Source organism: Cylas formicarius, unplaced genomic scaffold (genome assembly GCF_029955315.1).
Source record: "Cylas formicarius isolate icCylForm1 unplaced genomic scaffold, icCylForm1.1 PGA_scaffold_7__23_contigs__length_41026272, whole genome shotgun sequence".
NCBI lineage: Eukaryota > Metazoa > Arthropoda > Insecta > Coleoptera > Brentidae > Cylas > Cylas formicarius.
Window position 1 is genome coordinate 35,731,319 of NW_026844352.1, and position 16,433 is coordinate 35,747,751.

Here is a 16,433-nt window from a genome sequence, read left to right on the forward strand (position 1 = left end):
TTGAGTGAAAAATTTTAAATTACCTATGCTTTTCAAAACTTAAAAATATTTTTCGGTAAAAAACACTTACGATGACAAGACCTGGCGACATTGTTTCAGCCGGTAAACATATTTGCATCGGGTTAAAATTGAGACACTGATATTTCCGCAGAATTTTCGTTGTTTGTTTTTCATTTTATCTATGTTTTTGTTTATTTCTTTGCTCTTCTTATTTCAGCTAAGAAAGTTCATTAAATTCAGCCTACGAACTAAGTCATTTTTTGTTCGCAGCTACAATGAGTTCCAAATGCGCCAAGGTTTTTGGTGGAAAATCAAAACTGTAATGGGGATATTATTTCCAAATAAACGCAACATGTTAGGCGGTTCATTTGGTCTGGCTCGAGAGAGAAAAAAACCATAAAAGCAGCCGCCGCTAATCCTTATAATTACACGTTATTTACCGCCCTCGTGGGTAGGGAGAGAAAGTATATATATATATATATCCAAGCCAAATGTTGCCTTTGGTTACAGCATAATTGGTGTTGGTCGAGCGTGGATATCGGGCGGATTCTTCAGCAATCACAAATTTTTAATTTAGGGTTTGATATTTCTATTCTATTAACGCTTTTAAAGCTTTGAATGGTTCGAAATTTTCGTATAACAGGTACAAGACAATACTCATTATTAAGCTAAGAGAGTAAGCAGTCTTCCCACGCAGGTCACTATATCTCACCTCTTTTACTATAAAAGTTTTGCTTCCGCTCGATTTGAACACAGACAATACAATATCAACGCAATAAAATTAAAACGACAAACATGAACTATAAATTTTACCACATAATTATATCCCTGGATTTATTGTTTCTCGGGAGTGCTTTTATCAAAGGGAGTTCAACATCTACACTGTATTGGGTGGGTGGGTGGTAGTGTTTTAAGAGGAAAAACCTATTTCTGAACTAGATAAAACTAACTAGTTAATTAGTTAACTAGTTAAAACTGCTTGGCGATATCTTCGCTACCAACCGAGAAATTGCCCATAACTTTTCTTTATTTTTGAAAATGCTTTCTCATAAATGAATAATACTTTATTATTTTATATAATACTCATAGTTGACTATGGTCTTAGAAAAATACGTGTCGAGCCCTTATCAGCCATATGGATTTGTTGGTATCTGGCATGAAAAACACGAAATCTAAGGGCCATTGAATATTTTAATTTTAGATATTATTTTCAATATACAATTTTAATATATTTATTTAGAAAATAAAATCAGTTATTCTAACCTAATAAATAAAACACAATAAGTATTAGAATCGAAAATATTAAAATTTATTAATTATACTGAAATATTTTAACGTAAATGTTGATATTGGGCGCCACCCTATTTAACACACTCAACGCACCTTTTCAAACGCTTCTCGAGTGGCTTCCTCGAACTCGAACTCGAAACTAGAGGAGTTAGATAACACGATCTTTCAGGCCGCAGAATGGGGCCTCTTGTTCCAATTCAACATTGTTTAAGCTCTTCATTTAAAAGTTCATCTTGCTGATAAAAAAATATGATCCCCAAAAATCTACCTCGAAAAACTCTTACTCATACATTGAATGCAAAGCGACATAGTCGATTTTGCTACACTACACCATAAAGATTTTCTGTGCTCCAGCGATAGGAATTGTATCTATTAAATATTCGTAACAGACAGTTCTCGCTTCTTCACTGCTCTATAGACAATGAAGAATAATTGTTCTCATTGCCTTTTACGGTAAACTAATTGCAAAATTGTTTTTTTTTACCGGCATGCCCTTGATGTAATTGTTAGAATTTTCTGGTACGATATGGCTTGAACTTAGTCAAAATTTTATTTTTTCCAACATTTATTGAGTCAGCTGGTGCCCGTGAGGATATGCTTGAATTTTCGAATAATTCTGCAATTACATTCAATTCTTAGATTTTATGTCCTTTATTTAAGTGGTTTTGATTTTTTTTTAGGTTTTTGATAATTCCATCATTGGTTAGTTAGTTATATTATTTTTTAACGTTCGAAATATTCGCTTTTCTGGTTGGTATTGAAATACAGTTCATTGGCTGCCTCCGCGTTTTTGTTTGACAAAATGTAATACTTTTTATAATTTCGGTACATTTTAAATTGTTAAATGAAATAAAAGCCAAAACTTAATTAAGAATAAAAGTTATATCCTTACCTGATATTCACAGCTGGCGGCCTACTAACACATAAACAAAAAATGTCCTATATTTCTGCTTTTTTCAGCACAGATACCAACAAATCTATATGGACTATATAAAATAGGAAAATGGAGAATTGTAGAAAAACGCCGTATGTCTCGGTTGGTAGTGAAGACATGGCAATGCGGTTTTAACCAGTATACGTTTCTCAACAACCGAGCCCTTGACATGTAAGTCGATTTTGCTCTATCTAGTTCAGAAATAGGTTTTTCCTCTTGAAACACTCCAATTACGACCACCCTGTACATTCGCATTTGTAACGACTTTGAACTAGACATAGAGAAACTGCTCGCTTAGATATAAGGGTTTTTGCCAAACATTTTCAACAAGAGAGCACGAGATTAACTCCGCAATGTCCCCTGCGAACACCATAAATCATACCCGATAACAGATCTAATATAAATATTTATGCAAGTTCGTCCCACTGCTGGTCTCTCGGGTGGCGACCAAGGAGATGGAGTCTGAATTCTGGGGATTTCTCTCGGTATTAGAGGAAAGTAATAAAAAAAAAGTCAGGGGCCTCGAAATGTGGCTGCCATTTTTATGCCAGTCTGTCACTAATACGTGGTAAGTTTACAAGTTGAGATATTCATGTTAACTAGATGGGGCGACTCCTGCAGCCATGAGTCACTAATCTATGACTCTCAAAGAATATATTAAAAATTATTCAATATAAACAAATACCAGACCAGAATTTACTCAAAACAACCGCTTCAAACTACGCATTAATAGAGTGATTGACTACCAAATGTCGGAGCCGGGCTTGATCCCTAAATGAAAATTATGTGTTTATGGGTATGCAAATTTTGGGGTTTGTACAAAGCCTCCCGCATTAAATAGATAACGCGGGGTTAACACCATTAAAATGTTTGATCTTGCACACCCGATAACGTTAATTAATACACCGCCCTTGATTCGTGATCCAGGTTCGAGTCGTTCGCGTTCTCAAAACAAAAAAAAGTTGGTTAATTATTTGCATCGGAATCTTCCCGAACAGTACACGCCCGGCCTTCGCCTTCCGTTCCCCGACGAACGAAAGAAATAATAATTATTCCATTCCGGCGAAGAATTTATATCATTCTAATTTACATTTTTATGAATATTGCAAGAGGTTCTTAATATAATTGCGCCGTTTTATAACGTCGCTTTTTAAATATGAGTTTTATTTCAATTTAAGACGCAGAAATCTGTTTTAGCAAACAGTATTTATGCGCTCGCCTCGCCCTGGCAAGTAGAATAATAAGGACCTGCCCGCTAAGTACAATTTCTCTAATTTCATTCTATAATGCGGGGTCGGAACTTGCCGGGTAGCATTTACAGTAACAGCACGCGGGCTAGAAAATATATTTTTCCGAAGCCGTGGCTAGTAACAACACTCGCGCTAACAGCAGTTACCAGTAATAACACGCGGGCTAGAAAATGTTACTAAAATGTTGTAGCAGTAGCAGCACTCATGCACGAGCGATAATCAAAACAGCACTTTTTCTATGGATAAGTATAGATCAACAAAACTAAAACACATACCAATACACATAGAAGCAGTGTTATATTTGAAAAAAAAAAAACAGAACAGTAGAAAGAATACATTTTTATCAAGGTAGCATAAAAATACTTACAAAAATGTAACTGAAATTGATTTTTTAAGATAGAAGAATTACATTTTTGTTACTTAACGTAAAAAAAAAACAAATGAAGTATATTTTAAACATTATTGCGACTTATAAAAAAAAAGGTGTTAATTACTTTTTAAATTTATTTTAGTACTTCTCCCTGCTGTTTCAGCTCTTCCTCCACACAACAATGACTTTCTTCTTGAAATGGTAGTTGGCTCTACGGGTAATTTTTTGCCATGACGAAAATTAGTTTGTCTCCTTACGCTACGGACACCACTATGTTTAAAACAGTGGTATAAACCGCTACTCAAATTATTGTCACTATTAGCATCCTTGTTTTTATTAACCAGACATTGCTTTACAGCTGGATAATCTTGGTCAATCTTATCTGAAATGTCAGTGCAAAAACTTTGCCATTCATTTTTAAGGACTGCAATTTCCTGTGGGGAGGGCATATTTTTAATGAATTCTGAATTTATGTCGATGTTGTTGGAACCTTCATTGCTTTCCATTTTGCTTTTGTTATACGAATTCTCTACAGTAATTGGATCTATCTCCATCTCCTGCTCACTGACAGTACGCTGTAATGGTAAAAACATTTCCCTGTTAGCACATTGGCCACTCGCTACCTCATATAACTGAAGTTTTGTACTTAAAGTTAAAGTATTAATGCTAAAATTTAAATTATACTTCAGCAATACAGCAGCTTGATGTTTGCAATGCTTTCCGCTAAACCCAACAGGGCAAGAACATTTTCCGATATGCATATCCACTAAGTAAGTAATTGTATTATTACTGCTGCTACGGACGTTATATTCAAATTTATTTATTTCATTAATCTCGTTGTCATTTACATTTTTACTAGATGTAACGTATCGATTTAAAATGCTTTTTGTGATTCGGCTCATAATTAAGTCTAATAGACGTTGCTTGTAGTAGCTCTCAAATTTTTTTAAAATTCCCCTTTCTAAATACTACCTCTGTACCAAATTTCAAATCAAAATGCAATCTTATATAGGGTCTCATTAAAAAAAATTAGTTTTGCTTATGATACTTTCTTGAGACACCCAGTATAAGCTAAAATTTACGGGTCGATTCCCCTTGGGCGATTAACTATTTCAAAGCATTGGCAACCCTGAATATACCAGACAACCAAGAACCAAAAGAATTTATCCAGCAACTGATTCGTTATTTTAAGGTTAGGAAACAAATTTAATATAAAGTACTTACCTCAACGTCGGCTTTGTCTTTTAATTGAAGCCTTAGAATCTTATCACTAATTATTTTAGTCTTAAACGACTTAGGAAGTTTTTCCCCATCCATATTTATATTTTTACACAATAGTATGTATATAAAACTCAAAAACAAACACCACAAAACACACTTAACCAAAGAAAGAAGGAAGTTTCTAGAATGCGTGCTGTTGCGCATTTTTCTCTGTAGCACAAATGCTGTTACTGATAACAATTTCGCGGGTCCGAACTTAAACGAAGTTTCTATCCCGCGTGCTGTTACTGTAAATGCTGCCGGGTACAGCTCGCAGAAGATAGTTCTCGCCAATTCACATCTAGCGCTTCGGTCGCGTTGACGTCACTTCGTTCTCTCATAAAAATGCACGTTTGACAGACGACAATTATTTGTCATCACATAAGAAAAGAGTCGTTATCAGTTAATCCAAAAATATTTTTCTCTATTTAATTTATGACTATCGCAGCTTCGAATAGTACGCTTGAAGAAGACATCATTCCTTCTGTTGAGGGTTCTACCCTTGAGTTTTGAGCACGACACTTACCGTCATGTGCGTCAAATTAGGCCGGTTGCATTTAGCACGCGCGCACTCACTTTGTTGCCACAGGTCGTGAGGTACTGCCCGTACTACCGAAAACTTTTTCTCCGCCAGAGCGAACTTCGGTGCACATTCGCGAAATTAAAAGTTTCCCTCAATAAAAGACCCAGATTATAGAATTATCTACCTAAAGTTACCAACATAATACTCCTATTTCCTATGAACTATGATGGAGGATCCCGAACATCTTCCTTGACTGGTTATTAACATTTGACGAAAATATAAGAAACAACAAATTGTCTTGTCCTTGTTGGTATTGGGACAACTCGAAAATTCGTGACAATAATAATATTTTTATTTGGGGTTGTTATACGTTATTAAGTGAGGTTTGATTAAAACTAAATATGCGTTATTCAATTGAAGAAAAAGTAACCATAATTGCAGTGTCTGAAATGTTTCCAGTTTATTTTACTGTTAACACTATTCCTTCGATTTCAACAAGTAAACGTATTATTACCCAATTCGATGAAGAAAGAAGAGTAACATTTTGTTTTAAAATGATGGAAAAAGCGAACAATTAGATAGAGATAAAAAAAAATTGTTTCAGCGATGAATGTACATTCACACTCAACAACCAACCAAATTTCCTCAAAAAATAAATTTTATGTTGAGACTTTGCGGACATATTATTGGACCATTTTTATGGAATATAACCTCACTGTAAAAAAACTATTTGAAATAGCGTCATGAAAAATATTCGCTAGTGCCTGTTGTATTTGGCTTATTAAAATGTATTCAAACTCGGCACATGAGTTAATCATACCGGCCCCTTCAAAAAGTTCTGTTACAACTTTGCTATAAAATATACAGGGGCACTTAAAAATTTACATAAGATTTCCTGTTCGTCCGTGGACGTTTGGGGTGCTTATTATTTGCAATTAAGTTTGCGCTTATTTCAGTGAGGTTCCCTGACTGGCGTCAATGTATTTAATATTCTAATTCTAATTTTGGCTTCTTCAATATTCAAGCTTCAATCGACTTCTATCTTTCCAGTCACAGTACCGCATATGTAAAACTGCTAAAAGCTAAAAGATAAATAAAAGAAGAAACATAATATAGAGAACGTAGTTTAACTTGTTTTTTGCCTGATTTCGACATATTTTGACAAAATACTGCCTTAAAAATGCCGCATCCAAACATTGACCCGCATAGTCTTATGGGTCATTGGTTAAAAACGAGATTTTAAATCTCGCGCAAGCGCGCGTTGCTTTATGAGTTCCTGTACTGTCACTTCCATTGTCAAAATCACCGTTTTTTTACGAAAATCGCGGCTTTTTCCATTTTTCTGTTGTACTACTTGTTCCCAGTTCCAGATCTTCAGAGGCCATCGTTCGTCTGGCATACTTTTTAAATGACCATATCAATTTAGACGTCGACCTTTGATAGTATTAATCATATTTGTATTCACCTCATTTGCTCTTTGACGTGTTGGTTCTCACCTTTTCCATTTTTCACAGGCTACAGCTGCGTCGTCAAAAATCCATTTCCAAAGTCTTCTCGTAGTCATTTCCCAAATTTCTGCACCATAGAGTGTTATACTTCAACTTATTGCCTTAAATATACTCCTTCTCACACAATTTGTGATATTCTTATCACACACTACTTTGTGGAATGCCTAAGTTGCTTCCACCCCCATTTGAAACGATTCTTCCCAGATACTTAATAAATTTCATATACTTCTACCTCCTACCACCGGTTTTATTCGTTCGAAATTATTTTAGCTTCAACAAAAAATATACTTTGACATTCGGAATCGGTGTTTATTGTATTCCGTTGAGAGACCTCCAACACCTAAAAATTGTATAATTACAAGTTGCATGTGACTATTGCAAACGAGCCAGCCAGCACGGGGTCAGTATGTCACTAACGTTAAGCACGCAGAAGCGAGGGGCCCACCTTATAATTGTAACCGTTAATTATTCACCCTCACAGAAAAAAAATAACCTGTCATTCAAAGGGGTAGTAAATCTCCCGATAACGTCCCCGCGTATGAGTGTCTAGCAATTAAATAAAACTGGGTACATGTATGTCCGAGTCCTAATTATAAACAGGACGCCGGGTCGGCCATTGGGCGAAATTTTGTTTTCCTTTCGTGATTACTCGATCAATACCGAGGGTTTTACTGTACACCGTTACGTGTGGCTGTATACACATGCACGCTCACAGCTCGTTGCCGTCGACGTTAATATTGATTAGGGGATTGCGTTAATTGCGGGATGGTGGAGATAAACAACTCACTTTTTTGAGTGAATATCAAGGGGGTAAGCTTTTTTTAAACCGTCAAGCGACCCCTGAGTTAAGCTTAAAATACTTTGGATGGGGACCTTTACCAAACTCCACTGGAATTCTAATTCTTTGTCGTTCTCTATAACCTCATCTATCTGTTGCCGCACTATTAATTACGATATCGATATTAAAGACGATCTTATCCCGGTAATAATTGGCGTCAAAGGATTAATCTTGGCAGGAAACTTCTCGATGATTTAATCCAGACTCGTCGGTTTTGCAGCAAAATGGGTTTGCAATATCTGAAGTGACTTGTTGACATTGAACAGGTAGAACTGATTCGTGCAAAAATCATAGCCATTATCTTCGTTGTTACTTGAGATGACTCGAACAAAGTCAGCAGACTTAGAGATTACACGATCCCATAGGCGCATAGTTAAGTTGAATTGTGGCATACGTGTTAAGTCACCTTAATAACGATGCTCGTACGTCTATTCTATGATCGTATTCCGACTTGACATCAATATATTTGACCTTTGCTAGGGTGTGTGGAGATGAAGACAAAATGGTGAGAAAAAACTTGAACAGTTTAAATTATAAATCCTTGTTTTGTTATGGTAAACTGACATGGTGCTGCCGGATAAAGGCATAAAAAAGATAGCAGTACAGTAAAAAAAACATTGTAGGTAGAGTTCTGGAGTTTCGAGTGCGTCGCTTTAATGAACGATTTTCGCAAGTCCCTGCTAAGTTTCAAGCTCATTTTAAACCGGAAGAGAAAGACACAGTCAACAAGCACCTGTTTGATACTAGGAAGCAACAGGAAGCTATTGTTACCGATCTACAACTATGGTACATTACAAGATAGTCTCATTAGAGATCAAATAGTATGCAGTATTCGAGACGACAAGTTTAGAACGGCTTTGACTCAGTTAGTTTTCAAGTTAGAAGTCAGTGACGTATAAGCAGTACAAAGCAAAAAGGTATGGCAGAATAAGAATAACTTAGGCGGTAAAAAAGAAGGCTCTAGGCGGAAGCAAACGAGTCCAGCGTACAGACAAAAATTCTTGAGACGTTAACATATTGACAAAAAAGGTAGTGAATAATCTGCGATTTAAAATAAGGTCATCTAAATTCAAGTTGAAAGCTATAATGGGATAGAAATAAATGTCTTAAGCAAGGCTGTGGCAACATGCCAAATTAAAAGCAAATATGCTAAAGCGGATTTTCAAATAGTAGATGGTGATGCAACATGTATTATAGGATTACCATTTATTAAAGAGTTTGGTTTGCTCAGGAAGGTGGATGCAATGATAACTGAAGATAATTTAAGCGGCTTCCTAGAAAAATACAAGTTCCTTTTTGTTTATTATATTAGTTTATTTGTGAACGCGTGACTTAGAAAGTTCACCAAATGTGCTGCATACCTACTGTACTTTTTCTAAAACCGCAAACACCACGATACATTAACTGACATGACCGTCAGAATTGACAAACGTCAAAAGTCAGGCCGTGCGGTAAAATCTCCGAAAACATCCGATTCCATTTAAACCCGTGTGGTAATATCCAGGAAATGTCCAAAGTGGCTCGGATCCGTGGGATAAGAGAAGTCCGAAACTTAGAATATTATTCAACAAGTGTGGTAAACAGCATTAGTTTTTGAAAACATTTTTTCACTGACATGAGCGTCAGAATTGACAAACGTCAAAATTCAAACCGTGAGGTAAAATCTCCGAAATCATCAAACTGACGTGATAAAATGACACTTTCTGTACAGTATAATTAGGTATTTTACAGAAGGGAGTAAAGAAACAATATATTCAGACCACAAGTTTAAATTCGGCGCCGCAGATGTCGCTTTTCCGTTTTTATTTACTTGTTACCACGGCAACGCGGTATCGATCAAACGCTGTGGTATTAGGGAGTCGCGAGAGTGAAAACGCGAAATGCCGATAGTCATAACCGATTTCCAGTGGAAACAAACAGATCGGAATATTATTGTAACGGTACCTTTGAGGGGTGTACATCCGTCCAAAGCCGACATACTCGTTTCGTCCCGTTATGTCAAGGTCTCGTTCAGCCCCTTCATTTCCGAAATACTGCTTTTGAATCCCATCGAAACGTCGCGTAGCAAAACCACAAAGACATCCTCCGAAATTGTGTTCGAGTTGGAAAAACGTGACGAGGGATCGTGGCCTAGTCTAGAAGTGAACCTGCCCAAGGCCGAAAAGCTCGCCCTCAAAAATCAATCCATCGAAGAACATTTCGAAAGCATCAGAGAAGCGTGCGAAGCTAGACGAATTCAAAAAGCGACTCTAAAAAAACTCGCAGTAAGCGAACAGATCGAACTAGATAGCCGGACGCGAAATAGAATAGAAGAAAAGAAGAAGAACGAAGAGGAAGCGGCTCTAGGAGACCTGAACCGCTGGAAGAAACATCTGGAGCGTGCGTCGAGCAGAAAAGATAAGGAAAAAGTCGTTCCTAAACCGCGTTCGACTCGATCGCTACAGGTATTATTTTCCGAACGGGAGTTCCCCACTCCCTCTAGGGAATCGCTACTGGAAGAAGAAGCTGAATTTTTGCGCAAGCAAGCGGAAGCGAAAAGATCCGCAGGGTTCGTGCAAGAAGATTTGCGACCTGAAGAGAAAAATCCGCAGTACTTGCTGGCGAAAGGAAAAGAGTTTTTGAGTAGTGGTAATTTTTTAGGGGCCATCAGTGCGTTTACGTTCGGAATGAAACTCAGCCCTAAGTTTATTGAATTATACGTGGCTAGATCTGAAGCGCATCTAATGGCTGGCAATTATTGCAGAGCTGTGGATGATTGTTCAAACGCTTTGGAGTTGCTGAAACCGGCATTGCCCGTCAATTTGGTGGCAAGGGCTTTATGTATCGGTAGACGAGGCGTCGCCCTGTGCAAATTGGGATTACTTAAGCAAGGCTTAACTGAGTTTGAAGCCAGTTTGAGGTTGAAGCCCAACTCTGAGTTCGAAGCTGCTCTAGAAGAAACGAGGAGAAAACTGGAGGAAGCGAATTGTCAATGAGGGGGTTTAGTGGACCGCATTGGCAACTAATATGCTAAAAATGGTTCTTCAAGAGTTTGAAGGTCGCTTATTTTTGTACCCATCTAATTACAAATTTATTTTAAATTAAATTGGTTAAAGTTCCAAAAAATGCTAAGTGCACTTGAAATCAATTGCAATTTTTTGATGTCATATTGGTAGCTAATTTTGAATATTTTTTATTTGGATCTTGTACAAACTACGTAAATTAGGCTAGCATTTGTTTATACCTGCGTACAAAGATTCTAGAAAAAAGAAATTAGTTTTAATATTATGGTTATTGTTTTCATAGAAAATCGAATCTTGAGATCAAGTTTTCTAATATTTGCTATTTATAGTCACAGTAAAGTGCAAGATGTTGCATGTACAAAAGGTTTTTATCAATAATAAATTTCCGCATATTGTCCTAATCATCGTTGGATTGAATTCCTGAAACCAAAACATGGCGGTTTACTGCTTAGAAGAAGTAATATTATTTTTTGATGTTAACCAAAAACCCTGGAAATTGGTGTAAGACAGTGCATATTGCATACAAGAAGTTAAAAGAGAGAGGTTTCGGTAGAGAAGCTCACTCATATATCTCATATATACCCTACTACATATGATTCGTAAATAGAGTAAAATACATCAGATGCAACTTTTCAAAAATATACACGGCGTTTTCTAATTTAATGGTCGTATGAAGGCCGCCTGTAAAATACCTAATTACACGCCAATCTAGCGTGCGGGAAGCGTCACTTTACCGCGTCAGTTTCGTTTCCCACTGATCTGAGTCACTTCGGACATTTCCGAGATTTTACCGCACGGGTTTGGGGGCAATCGGATGTTTTCGGTGATATTTCCCACGCTTTGAATTTTGACATTTGTCAATTCTGACAGCTATGTCAGTGAATGTATTCGTGTTGTTTTGCTAAAGTGTACCCAAAAAGTATAGTGTAGCGTAGAAAAAGTATAGTGTGCAACCCGTTCGGTAAACTTTTTAAGTCACTCGTTTATTAAACACTCGAACACTCGCTCGGCTCGTGTCAAATGAACCGTTTACCGCACTTGTTGCATAATATACTATTAATGACATTTGGTTACGGATGATATGAGTCTTGCGGCAATTTTCAAATTATTCATTTTTTTTTATTTCCATCAGTGGCGTTCGTGTGAAATTTGATCCGCATATAGGGACCGACATTGATGTTTTATCTGGTAGCTACGGGCAAATGAAAGATCTGTCAAAATTACAACCCAAAAATCGATTTGACCACTTCATCGCTCTTCCAAAAAAAAAAAATAGGAAAAAAGACAAAGCGGTTTCGCGTACGATACGCGATAGAGCGGCGTGTCATTTTCCGCCTCCGACAAAGTCACAACAAACACCAAGGGCTGCAGTTTACGCAAAAAGCAACTACGTAATCGACGCCCATTCAAATAAAGTAAATAAATTATAGTATTTACCGCGGCGGCAAATTAACGATTGCACGGCGGGCAATTTAACTTCTCGCCTCCCCGCCCCCGCCACCCCCCGGCGGCCCCCTCCTCCGGACTCTATTGGGAAAATTGCAGCAGCCTATGCAAACAGCACTCGCTTAATGTACAAACCCGATGCTAATTCCGTGGAGCTTAAACAGTTCGGACTTATTCGCGTGACGACTGTACATTGTAATTTTCCTCAGCGGATTTATCGCCTCTCGTCTGTGATACCATTATAGCGCCCTTAGTTCGAGCCGGGGGGGGGGGGGTGAGCGGGCTTAAACGCGATTTAATAGAAAAATTAGTCGATACTTGTTCGCGGGTAACGATAAGAACGGTTCGTGTGAAGGTAGGGGAAACGTTGAGATTCGACAAGTAGTTTTCGGAGTTTGAGGAGCGTTTGTATATAATGCGACGTGTCTTATAACTTAATTTCGAGGTCTGGTCTGGTTTTGACTAAACTGTGGATAATTACGTACAAATTTAAATGAACCCTTTATAAAAAATAACAAACAACTTTTTGCTGATAAGATCCAGTTTACTAGTCATACGATGTCTACCAGAGGACGGAATTAATTTTCCATTGCTAGTCATATCTTCACTTTATTTGAAAAAACACCAAAATATGCTATCAGAAGTTATAATGCACTCCTCGATAATATTAAAAATAAAAATAAAATTAAAAAAAAATCAAAAGATTGCTTTGTAAATAATTGTTTTTATAGCATTTTAAGAATATCTTAATAAAGAATAGTAGTATTGTAAGGATTTATACTATTTTTTATTGTGAATGTTTTTTGTCTTGAACTAATCATCTAATGAAGTAAATTTTGTCCTTGTAAGTTTTATATTATGTTACTGTATTGTGTGGAATATGTATGTTGTCGCCAAATGTTATATACATTTTTACTGTACGTCTTCACATTGTTACATCCTCTGTGTAGGATTATATAACAAAATAAATAAGAACTAAAAGTTCAGATTTTCACGAAATTATATATATTCCCATTGCAATTGTTTCGACAACACCTTGTCTTTATCAAATGTAACTACCTAACTTTAATTAATGTTGTTGTGAGAATTTTAATAATGGAGAGCTATTTAAATGGACCGTTAAGCTATACATTTGAATGTCTCATTTTGTTAATCTCCATGGCTTCCAATAAATTTAATTTTCTACTTTTTGTGGCTGTGTGTAATACATCACAATTTTCGTCAAAAATGTGTTTTACTGTGTTTAAGTGTGTAGCATAATTAGAATCTAGACTATTGTTTTTAAACGCTCTTATATGTTCGTTAGTGCGTTTCTTGAAGGATCTACCTGTTTGTCCAATATAAATTTTAGGACAAGATCCACATTTCAACCTGTAGACACCTGATTTTTGGGATTTTGAACATTTCGTTTTATTGTTTTTTAAATATTTTCCTATTGTGTTGTTAGTTCTGAAAGCTATTTTTAAACCACATTTTGACTAATGTTTTGAAACTTTTTCACTAGGTTCTCCTATGTATGTAATTGTTTTAAATTGTTCGTGTTCTATATTAGGTTTGGAGTTTACTGTTGTCTTTATTTGTTTTTTATTTATAATTTTATCGTTAATGGACGGATTGTTTCCATTGTTCAGTGCAATTTGTTTAATGATATTAAGTTTTTTGTTGTAATTTTCTGTTGAGAGTGGCGTATTCAGAAATCTGTGCATAAAAGAGTTAAATGCAGCCATTGTATAAGGGTGATTTCAGTTGTTATGTATGACTGTGTCCGTGTGTGAAAGTTTATGGTAAATGAAAAAATCAAATTTGTTTTGCGTTTTCCTAATAGCTAAGTCTAAAAAATTAATAGAGTTATCCTGTTCAATTTCGATAGTCCGTTCCAACAAATCAAGCAAAGACATAATCCACGTATCTATACCACCAAAGAAAACTCTTACTTAAAGGATGTTCTTGTATGATATTTTCCAAATTATCCATAAATTAATTAATTAATTAAATTCAAAATAATTTTGGTCTAAAGATACTATTAAGCAATCTAATAAATTATTCTTTCACCAAGGGGTTAACCTATTTTCCAGTGAGGGTGAATTCTGCAAAATCTATCACATCCATAGGTGGAATATTGGGAAATAAGTTTTGTACATCAAAAGACAATAGTGTTTCGTTAGAAGGGATTTTGATATCATTAATTTTGTTGATTAATTGAAAAGATTTTTTTATTGCAAATTTTGGTTTAAAATCTGTGTGCTATTCTAAACCAAATTGCTGGAGCCGTTACATAAGACACGACTGGTCTAATGGGCATATCTTGTCTATTAAATTAATTTAACTAAAGAATATAATTTCGGAGGTTGCGGATTCATAATTGTTAATAAATACTTGTCTTTGTCACTAAATAGTGTGAAGTTAGTAATTACTTCCTTGATTTGTCTTTGATATAATTCGGTAGGATCGTGTTTGATACATTGGAAAAGTTCTGGTTTAAGAAAATTGTGGTTTTTAGTTCCAATTTGAAAAACAATAGTCTATATTCCAATTATGCTACACACATAAACCCAGAAAAACACACTTTTGACGACAATTTTGATATTTTACTCACAGCCACAAAAAATAGAAAATTAAATTTATTGGAAACCAAAATGAGACATTCAAATGTATTGCTTAACGATCAATTAAACTTTCATTCTCACAACAACATTCTTTAAGATTTTATTGTCATTTTTCGGTATATATAGTAGCAGGTACTTTGTAAATATTACATTTGATAAGGACACGGCGTTGTCGAAATAATATATAATTTCCTGAAAATCTGAACTTTTAGTTCTTATTTATTTTGTCAAGTAAAAGCCACCTCAGTTCGATTATATAACAATAAAGAATTTTTATTCTATTTTTCCATTCTATTTTATTCTATTCTTTTTCTTTTTTATGAATAGAAAATTGTAACTAATTATTGTAGTAAAATCTTCAAAAATTCATAAATAAAAATTCTTTTCGTGTTTGGGTTCCTTTATTTCTAAAGCTCCAGTTTCCTTGCATACGATGGGGAATAGTTTCAAATTCTTTGTGATCATCGATCTTCTGACCTTCTTCTGTTGTGCCCACGAATAGTATCTTCATCTTCTTTGTTTTTTCGTCATCGTCGCTTGTTTCCATTTGCCATTTTGTTAGTATTACTCAACAATAATGTTTGAAATTTAACATAACGTGACATAAATTGAATAATGTTTCGTTAATTTATGTTGCTGTTTATTGTATTTGAATATGTCTCTAATCTCTTAAATACTTTGAACAAGTAACGCTCGTATTTATTGGGGGGCAACATTGATAATTATTTAAATATGTTGAATTAATAATTTGAAGAATTCAAAAATATTTCAAAATTCATAATCTGTAAAATTCTTATAAAATTCAAAATCGCAGTATGAAATCGATGAAATATGAAAAGGATTTTTCCGAATATGAGAAAATATTTTTTTAGCCATTATTAATTATTATTAAATTTTTAAACACATTTTGTTAAAAATATTTTTCATATATTTTATGAATTCAAAATTAAAAAGTTTTTGCTATGTTTCTCGACCTTTTCAAGGTCTTGCATGGACCTGGCGTAGACATAACACCTTGGAAATTATTTTAAAGTTATCGTACGGTAAGAATACAGAAAAAAAAATAATACTTATAGCTTAAAAAAAAAACATTTCCTGCGGTGTTCCCCAGGGTTCATTTTTTTCTGCAGTTTACCACCCGGAAATAATCCATCTGCTTACCTAGTGTCGCTGAGATCAAAACTAACTAACCAGAACCTTAAAGTACAATAAAAACAAAATGTTATTTATTATTTAAAAATTAAAACCATTAAATTGGATTAATATTGGGACCTCACACCTCACAAATTGGGGCTAGTGCCATCATCTCATGTGACGTGTTAACCATTGAGTCGGCAACAGTTTTGGCCTATTTGAGATCCGGGTAGTGCCCTAAATGACACACCGCGATAACACGATGTATATTC

At 35.4% G+C, this 16,433-nt stretch overlaps 2 protein-coding genes across 2 annotated transcripts in view; both read left to right on the forward strand.

Annotated features, from left to right (window-relative positions):
• Positions 1–16,433, forward strand: part of LOC132705276 (tetraspanin-2A) — a 112,613-nt gene that overhangs the window by 60,694 nt on the left and 35,486 nt on the right. The gene's annotated exons all lie outside the window — the stretch shown is intronic.
• LOC132705275 (dynein axonemal assembly factor 4-like) lies at positions 9,832–15,263 on the forward strand. The gene has a single exon (XM_060675763.1). It carries the CDS (start codon positions 9,854–9,856, stop codon positions 10,946–10,948), a length of 1,095 nt encoding a protein of 364 aa, XP_060531746.1. The 5' UTR covers positions 9,832–9,853; the 3' UTR covers positions 10,949–15,263.